The 9,349-nt window shown below is 35.8% G+C and overlaps 1 protein-coding gene across 1 annotated transcript; it reads left to right on the top strand.

The window, feature by feature from the left end:
- Nucleotides 1–5,696: 5,696 nt before the first annotated feature.
- Nucleotides 5,697–8,200, top strand: LOC116140015 (60S ribosomal protein L23). The gene is made up of 5 exons (XM_031425646.1): nt 5,697–5,797; nt 6,253–6,537; nt 7,650–7,691; nt 7,990–8,138; nt 8,170–8,200. Exons 1-4 carry the CDS (start codon nt 5,785–5,787, stop codon nt 8,070–8,072), a joined length of 423 nt encoding a protein of 140 aa, XP_031281506.1. The 5' UTR covers nt 5,697–5,784; the 3' UTR covers nt 8,073–8,138; nt 8,170–8,200.
- The last annotated feature ends 1,149 nt before the right edge of the window (nt 8,201–9,349 follow it).

Consider the following 9,349-nt stretch of genomic DNA (forward strand, 5'->3'; position numbering starts at 1 on the left):
GATTTGAGCCACTACATTAGAGTGTATCTAGTAACTATCCCTATTTCACTGTGTCACATAAGAATAAAGCTTGAATGCTGTCTACCATGTGGTTTTTGGAAAGCGATAATGATGCAAGAATTTACAAACTCATAGATGTTCATGCTTGATAAGTTACTCCCACCAAAATGACAGAAATGTATACCTAAATGAAGTCATTCTGCCCAAAACTTTGATTACTAATGTTACTGGATTATGCTTCAATGCGTTCAATTGATGTTATATATGATTATCTTTTGCAGGTAATTTTCTCTTGTATTTTCTGGTTTCAACTAATCACCCCTCACCTCTTAATCTTTCAGGCCCTTTTGCTTGTATGCACAAACCATATTGCAGATGGTTAGACAAGACTTGAGTGTTCTGTCCAATGTAGCTTTGAAGGAGCAACACAGAAATTGGGAAGCCTGCAGATTTGATTTTGGTTTTTTTTTTTTTCACTATTCCCCTTCAGGTTGTGTCTCCATCCTTAGATTCATCATAATCTAGTGTGCTAATGGCCATGTTTTTTAACCCCATTATCCTTAAATTAATTTATTTTCTCTTTTTACTTCAAATTAGTGGAAAACTGCTATTGAGAAGCAGGCATTACTGAAAAAGAGAAAAGCATGTAGTAAGAAGTTGATTTTAGGATGTCTGTAACCATCAAGTACTTTGAATTATTGAAGTGGTGGATGATCAGAGAACATTGTGTTGTGAGGATGAGTTATTTGAGGTGAGTTGAAAGCTGTTTTTGACTCTGTCAAAAGTGCTTTTACATACAGGCAAAAACAGATTTTTAAGTTGGAGACAAACATTTAGGATGCTTTTTGGCGCTTCTTTGAAAAGCGTTTTTGGGTTTAAAAACACATTTGAAGAATTTTCCGGGAAGATAACGGCTGCCAATGCTTTCTCTCTGGTAGAAAGCATTACTGTAACATTAAATTAAAGCAAGAATGAGCTCTTATGTAAATATTAATATAAACTCTATTTGAAGAAGCTGCACTAAATAGACCCTCCTAATAAATGTTTTTATTTTTAACTTGAAGCTTACAAAATATAAGGTAAACACTAAACATGAGCCTCAAGAACATAAAATAAAAACATGAAGTTCTAATTCAAAAGGTAAACTTGAAGATATGATAATAAAAAATCAAGTAAACGATTTTTTCTAATATTTTAATAACCAACCCGTAGTGAAACCCAGCAAAGTTGCCGGGTCTTGGGTTGATCAGCCGGTCAAATCAGGTATCAAAAGGTTTAAAATTTAGTAAATACACCCTTAAAAATTACAATTAAGTCTCAATAGGTTTGAAATTTAGCAAACACATCCTAAATACAAATCGATGGTTGACTAGTTGGTGGTGGTGACACACCAAATGCAATCCCAATCATTCATTGAGCATTGTTTTAAAAATCGGACTGAAGGGTAACCTGGTCTGATGGCCGAGTCACGGTTCAACCGGTCCAACCGTCGGTTGGACTGATGATGTCATCACACATCATGATGATGTCAGCACATTTTTAAAAATACTTTCTTTTTTTTAGATTTCTATTTTTTAATAAGACTATCCAACATGATTCAAAGTTCAAATTCAACAACAATCCTAATATAATGTAAGCATTTAACAACAATTTAAATATCAAAAGAAGATTAACAGCCATTGCAAGAGCAAAATCAAGTTAAATTTGGTTCCCTAGTACAGTTACTGGACCACTTAAATGAAAAATTAAGGAAGTAAAGGCAAAATGGGTTACGCAATACTACCAGGTAGAAAGATTTAATGCTATTATAAATATAATTTTCAACTCTAAACAATGAGAAAAACGTGATAAAAGGCATCAGATCTAGATCACTTTAAATTATTCCTATACATTTTAAGGTTAGTGTCTGAATCTTGATCAACAAAATGACTCAACAAGTCATAAAAGCATGGCGTGGAAATTTCAACATTATTGATAATTGCAAAGATTTTAAAGAGATTAGAAAAAATCTTTGGTATTTGAACACGTGGCAATCCAATAGCTCTTTCGGATAATGCACATTACCATCCAAGTACTATAAATTGTAGAGTAACCCTAAAGTGAATTTTGACTTTTCAACAAGGAGATGAGAACAAATTCAAGTGACAAAGTGATACTAAAACATCCACCTCTACAGGACCAAAAATCTACCACCCAAGGTAAGGCGAAGATAATTTTTCTGCCCGAAATGTTTCAGAAAAACAATTTCCTAAAACATATATATAGGAATATAAATTATTAGTTTGTCCCCTCTCTTCCACTGTCGGCTCCACCTCCAACCTCACTTCCTCTCCCCAATTCCCATACCTACCCACTTTCTCCGTTTCCTTGCTCCCATCCCCACACCCACTTCCTCCACTTTTGCTCTCCCAAAGTCGTCAACGGCCTTGCAAGGTTGGATTGTGACCTTGCAAGGCCACTATTGTGGCCATGATGCTGGCCTTACGAGGCCACTATTGCGACCACAATGGTTGCTAAGCAAGGCCACCATTACCAATCCCGAGAGCCTGTCCACACAAGCCAAACTTCATTTTTTCTCAACCTAATCTATCAGAAACAATCATCAAACAGTCCAAAATCAAAATTAAAAAAAAGCTTTGTTGATTGTTCTTCTCGGTCAAATGGGTTTGACTTGGTTTGGCCGAGTTTGACCACCATGGACTCCAACCCTACCAATCGTTGTGTTCTTCACAAGTCCTTAAATCCCCTCCTCCAATCCTCTACCACCACCAAAGCCTTAACCTCCACCGATTTCAGAGAGTTCAGTTGCGATTTAGGTGGGATTTCAGAGAGAAACTTTCGTAGAGAACAGAGAAGAAGGTGAGAAATTTTCGCAGAGAACAGAGACGAAGCTGAGAAATTTTCGTAAGAAAAAGAGAAAGAGAAGAAGATGAGAACAGAGAAGAAGAAGCTACAATGTGTATTAGGGATTTAGGGGTTTTTAAAATTCGACCGGTTTATCCGGTTGGACCGGCGGTTCACTGAATTTATCCGGTTTTGAAACGGTTTAAAGCGGCTCATTACATTATAGCGGTTTTGGTGTTGACGCAAGCCGGACATGTGACCGGTTCCCGGTCCAACAGGTTGGACCGGCTGGTCCGGTCCTTAAAACAGTGTCCTTGAGCCAATTTCCCAGAAAATCTATCCAAGATTTGATCAAAATCGGTTTGATTTTGGCTAAATCTCACCACCGCTGGCATCGACAACCGAGGCCAGATCTCACCACCATTGGTGTCAACAACCCTCCCCATCACCACGAAAATACTCCTCTTAGTCTCCTGACCAAAACCCATCTCACCCCACCCTCGTTCACCTTGCCAATTGCCGACAAAAGCCGACTGTTGCTGTCGCCAGTTTTTTTTTTTATTTTCGATCAATTTACTCATCGAAAATCACCTTCGTCGCCACCATTACACTGACTGACCCTTCCTCTTCAAAAGCCCTATATCCCAGACTTCAATTGTTCATCGTTCATCATCCTAGTATCTAAGGTTTTTGATGAATAGGAAAATTAGTAACCCGACTCGGTGAATGGCCCGGTGCCAATTGAACTGGTTGAACCAGCTAGTCTGGGTTTTAAAACACTGTTTTTTCCCACCCAAATAATGGTTGAATGACACTTTTCCACTCATAGACTTTTAAAATACCACTTTATTAACCAAATTTATATTTTGTTTCCAATTCTAGCATCTTTGCGACCCTACACCACCATTATTCTCTTCCCCAATCATCACTCACCAAAACCTCCCATACTCTACTCCCGCTGACCCTACCAATCACCGATAATCGAGCAATTAGGGTTTGTGCAGCTGCCCCTCCCAAGTTAAATTCCAATAAATCTCAATCACCAAAATCCAACCTTCCACCACCAAAAGACTCATTGGCCTCCCCTCTTTAAAAGTCTCAATAGCCTGAATCAAGTTTACTCTCTGTTTGTTGTCGGAATATAAATTTAGGTATTAAAGTGGTATTTTAAAAGTCTGTGGGTAGGAAAGTGTCCTTAAGCCATTATTTGGGTGGGAAAAAGTCGTTAACTCATAAAAAATCTATCAAATAAGTTAATCTCTTCCTTGTGACCAGATGACAAACCCTTTTAATCACTATGTTAGTTGTATATACAAGGGTCTTGTGTCTTAAAGCCTTTTTTCCATTACAAAGGCTTTTTCATAGCCTTAAAAAATTAGGAGATAAACATGACATAGATAAGGAAACTTGTCCTTCTAATATTATTATGAGTATAAGATAGACATGAATTAGAGACATTGTCCGCTTATTTCCTAATCTTTTTAAATTCTAATTTAAAAAATAAAAACAACACGGGTGTGTTTGTTTTAGTATTTTGGATATGATTTTTGATATTTTTAGAGTTGTGTGAGAATAACGAGGTAAGATTTGAAAATTAACAAAAATACCCCTTTAGGTTTTTTAAATAAGTAAACACCCTATAATAAAAACATTAAAAATTACAAAAACACCCCCACCCACCCATTAAATTCCGGTAACCGACCACTACCGTCGGAGGGTGGTCGGAGTCGCCGTATCAGCATACAACCGGCAGGATCTGGCCGGTCATGCGCCAAGATGGTCATTTCCAGCCAGATATGGTTGTCGTTGACGATTAGCTATGGCCAACGCATCTTTGGCCACAGATCTAGCCGAAAAATGATAGATCAGAGCACTATCGACCATATCCAGCCGGTAGTGTGCCATTATATCAGATTCCGGCCACCTTCCGACGGTGGTGGCCGGAATCTGGCAAATGTAGGTGAGTAGGGGTGTTTTTGTTAATTTCTAAATTTTTTTTCTAGGGGTGTTTAGTTAAATTAATAAACTTAAGGGGTTTAAAGTAATTGAAGAAAGTAATAATATTTTCTAAATAATGAAACAAACGGTTATTTTGAGAATATAAATGGAAATAGGGTAGAAAATAGTTTACCAAACACACCCGAGAATTTCTTCAATACAATAATTGAATGTCGGGCTAACTCAAAAAGATTTATCATAAATTATTATTAATTTAATAAAATAAGAAACGAGTTAAATCCTAAAAGGTCTATAAAACTGATTTAATAGATGAACCCCAAAAGGGAAAAAAAATATAATTAAATAAATAAATAGTTTGTAATCTTGGAACTATAGAATCTTTAAAAATTTTAAAAACTAGAAAAACTTGTTAAAGGTTTTGATATAAATAATGCTTTTTGGTTCCAGGGGGTTGACCTAGTGGTCAAAAAAGTTTCTTCTTTTTATTGACTTTCTGGGTTCAAACCATTTTGAGATCACTTACTACGTTTGTGACTTATAGGGTATTCAATGAAACATATTGGGCTTGTAGGATATTTAATGGACCTCAAAGATTAGTTGAATGATGTCTAAGACTCTAAGTTGATCCGGACACTCCGATTATTAAAATAATAATAATAATAATACTTAAAAACAAAACGCTCTTTTGTCTTTTGTTAATATGAAACTCAACATGCAGAAGTAAGGACTTCGACTCCGGACACATTATCTGGACCAATATGGACTTCAACTCTGACCCATCACTGGGCTCCGGCCCAAATAAATAGGAAATGTAACCTAAGAGCACTGGGCCTCGAAGTACCTATCTGGTATTAAATAAAAAGTCTATGGTTGAATTGGAACTTTAAGAAAATATAACAAAAACCCTAGATACCGAGCCGTGCATAAATACCACAAAAACCCTAGTTCCTGTCTTTATTGGTGTTCCTTCAGCAGTCGAAGATGTCGAAGCGAGGTAAGTGCCCTCTATTTTGACTTGTGTTTCATTTCCTTCATCACTATTTGCCTTAACATTTCGTCTCATTTACTGATATAGCGACTAGATAGATCGTGTGATTTGATTCTTCTTCTTTATTTAAGGATCTGTTTGTTTGTCGATAACTCATAATAAATACGCACCAAAGCAAACGGTATAGAACTGCTTTGCTTAGTGGATTTAAACATATTTTATGTAAAAATCTATTATTTATTTCTTTAGTTTTTTTTTTTTTTTAATAGTAAGGAGATTGAATATGTGTCCTGTTTAAATCCAGTGGGAAAGAGGAGATATTGTCTAATTTGAAGAATTTTTTTTAAAAAATTTGGTGGCCTTAAGAGTTGTTCTGTACGTTGTGTGGTGGTTGTTTCTTGTTATTTTGGGGGGGTGATAATTGAAGAAAAATGGTTTATTTGTGTTGGTTTTGGCTATAGGACGCGGAGGATCAGCTGGTAACAAGTTCAGGATGTCACTGGGTTTGCCAGTGGCAGCTACTGTGAACTGTGCCGACAACACTGGGGCAAAAAACCTTTACATCATTTCAGTAAAGGGAATCAAGGGTCGCCTCAACAGGTTGCCATCTGCTTGTGTTGGAGACATGGTGATGGCCACCGTGAAGAAGGGAAAGCCCGATCTCAGGAAGAAGGTTATGCCCGCAGTCATTGTGAGGCAGCGCAAACCCTGGCGCAGAAAGGACGGTGTCTACATGTACTTTGAAGGTTATAATTCTTTCTTCAATGTGCTGTTTGTGCGTTGTGTTAATGGTTGGATTTGTGAACTATTGTTGGTTGTGTGATTCTTATTTTACGTTGTGATTATATGAATTGCTTTAATTTGCATTGATTACAATTGCTGCTGTTCTGTTGGCTACTAATTGCATTTGAACATGTTGGATATATGTTAAATTGTGTTCTTTCTGTAGGAATCATCTTGTATATAGAAGTTGTAGATACATAACTGCTAGTATTATCATGACTACTATCAACTAAACAGGTGTTGCTGGTAAAGCGGGCATATTTCCCATACTTTGGATCTGTGTATGTATTATGGTTGGATGCTTCCTGAGACCAGCGATATTATCATAGCAGTTGAATTTTATATCGAGTGGGATCTCTTCCATATAGAATCTTGCTTTTCGCATTTCGACACATTTCTTCTATGCCTCTTTGCCTTTTGTTGAATACTTTTACTTTTATTTAAAATGTTTTGAAGTGGCATTGCTTGGTTGTTTTGCTGGTGATGTGGTGCTGAGGATTGCTATTTTTAGGTTTCTCTGCACCTCCCATACCCAGCGATAGTGAAATACCAACTTACCCTATTACCGGATGGTAAAATCTTTTATCATCCTGTCAAGGTTGGCATACTTGTAATTCGTTTGAGTTTAACATTAGGAAAAGATGATTAGGAAGGTATATAGGATCATATTGAGCTTGCCATGTTTTTGTTATCTGGCTTTAATAATCTCTGTTCACCAGACATAAGTCAGGTATCCACCTCAATACTCAATGGTTGATACAGTTACGAGTCTGGAAAATTGAACGTGTCCATCGTTGCAGAAGTGGTGATGTTTTTGAAGCTCATTTCTGCTCCATTTGGGCCCAATACATCTTTGTATTCTAATAATCCATATTTTTCATATGTTTTGAGTCTCTGATATGTTCAAAGTCGAAAGCATAAATGTTGCCCTGTTTTGCTGGTTCATTTCACAATATGTTACACAAATATTTGGACAATGAATTCTTCTTTTTATTCTTTTTTAAAGTTTATGGAAGACAAATGTGCTTTTTGGTGCTAGTTTCTGATGAAGCAGTTTTTTTTTTTTGGGGGGCAGATAATGCTGGTGTTATCGTGAATCCTAAGGGAGAGATGAAAGGTATGGCCAGGACAAATTATTTATTTATAAGAATTTAAACTCTTAGACAACTGGATGTCCAAAATTGCCAATTGAACTGTTGCAAGAAATTTTTTTCTCAAAACTGTCAAATGTTTCAATTTCAATTGATTATTTTCGAAGTTTGCCTGATTATGAAGTAACAAAACTTTTGCGTAGAAATCACACCCTTCACTTTTAGTTGATGTATTATTATTATTATTATTTTTTTATTATCTTAATTGTCCATTGATTATTATATATTAGTGTTGACAAATCCTACTGGGTACTCATTTTGTAGGTTCTGCTATCACCGGTCCAATTGGTAAGGAGTGTGCTGATCTTTGGCCAAGGATTGCTAGTGCAGCTAATGCCATCGTTTAAGAGCCCTAGATTTATATCTTCTATTTTGTCTGCCTTTTAGACAGTTTTTCAAGTCTTGTGATAGGAGTAAAGCTTGTGTTGACTTGACAGAAGACAAAAGATTATGTTATTTGGATTTCATGTGTTACGACGTTTTTGTTGGATAATGATATAATTTTGATGTTATTGTTTTGCTAAATTCAGTCTGCCCTGGTTTGCGGCGTTAATCATAAACATGTTTTGGGGTTTGAATGAAATTATATTAAGATAAGAAATTTAGTATATGATATTCTCAGGATAACATTATATGATTATATGAAATAGTGAAATCATCTATATTTCAAGCAGTGGAAATTGTTTGAATCAATATTGTGATACCGTAAATATCAGTATTCATTCGGCCTTAGCAATACGTCTCATGTTCTCCCGAATCTCTCTTGTGAAAACTTAACTAGTTCCGCTGCATCGCATATTATATGATATGAACAAGTATGGCAGAAGATGTATTATTAAACCTAATATTTAAATTCGACAATAATTAGTTGTCTCTCTCTGGTCATTTTATTAATAGTTTTTTAGTAAACGATTTTTTCACTTAAATAATTGTTTAATGATAGACTCTTTAAATATCACTTTCTCATTCATTCAAAAAAATGTTTTTAATGACACTTTCCATGGACCTTGTTAATTGTCGATAATTAAAGTTTGCACAATCATCATTTCAAGTCAAATTCCAGTCAATCACAATTATTAAAATTCAATATTTCATCATCAAAAGACTCGTTAGCCTCCCTTTTTAGAAAACCGAACAAAGTTTGCTCTTCGTTTGCCACCAAATCAAAATGCGTATTTTTTGGATGGAAAAATAATATTTTAAAAGTCTTATCAAGCCATTATTATTTGGGTTGGAAAAAGTGGTTAACTCAAATAATAATTGAAATAATGCCAATTGAATAATGGAATAATGAGCACGATTCCAGGAAGCAAGTTATAAGACCACTGGGATTGTGTAAAACCGCAATTTACTGACTGGTAAGGTACCCAAATTTTGTACAGTTCTAACAATGTTTGCAAACCAGTGACAGTAGAAAACTTTTGATGAAAGTTCTTCATTAAATTTTATGGTTGGACATAATTATCACGATAAAACAATACAGTGACAATGTTTGCCAATATTTTTTTAGTTGGGGACATTGCATCTGTCGGTGCAAATTCTTGGGGACCAATAAAGCCTCCAATCAAACTGGCATTGAGGGACTCTTCCCACAAAAACTGCAGATCCTACATTAACTACACAG

The sequence above is a fragment of the Pistacia vera genome, unplaced genomic scaffold (assembly GCF_008641045.1).
Source record: "Pistacia vera cultivar Batoury unplaced genomic scaffold, PisVer_v2 Contig360, whole genome shotgun sequence".
NCBI classification, from domain to species: Eukaryota; Viridiplantae; Streptophyta; class Magnoliopsida; order Sapindales; family Anacardiaceae; genus Pistacia; species Pistacia vera.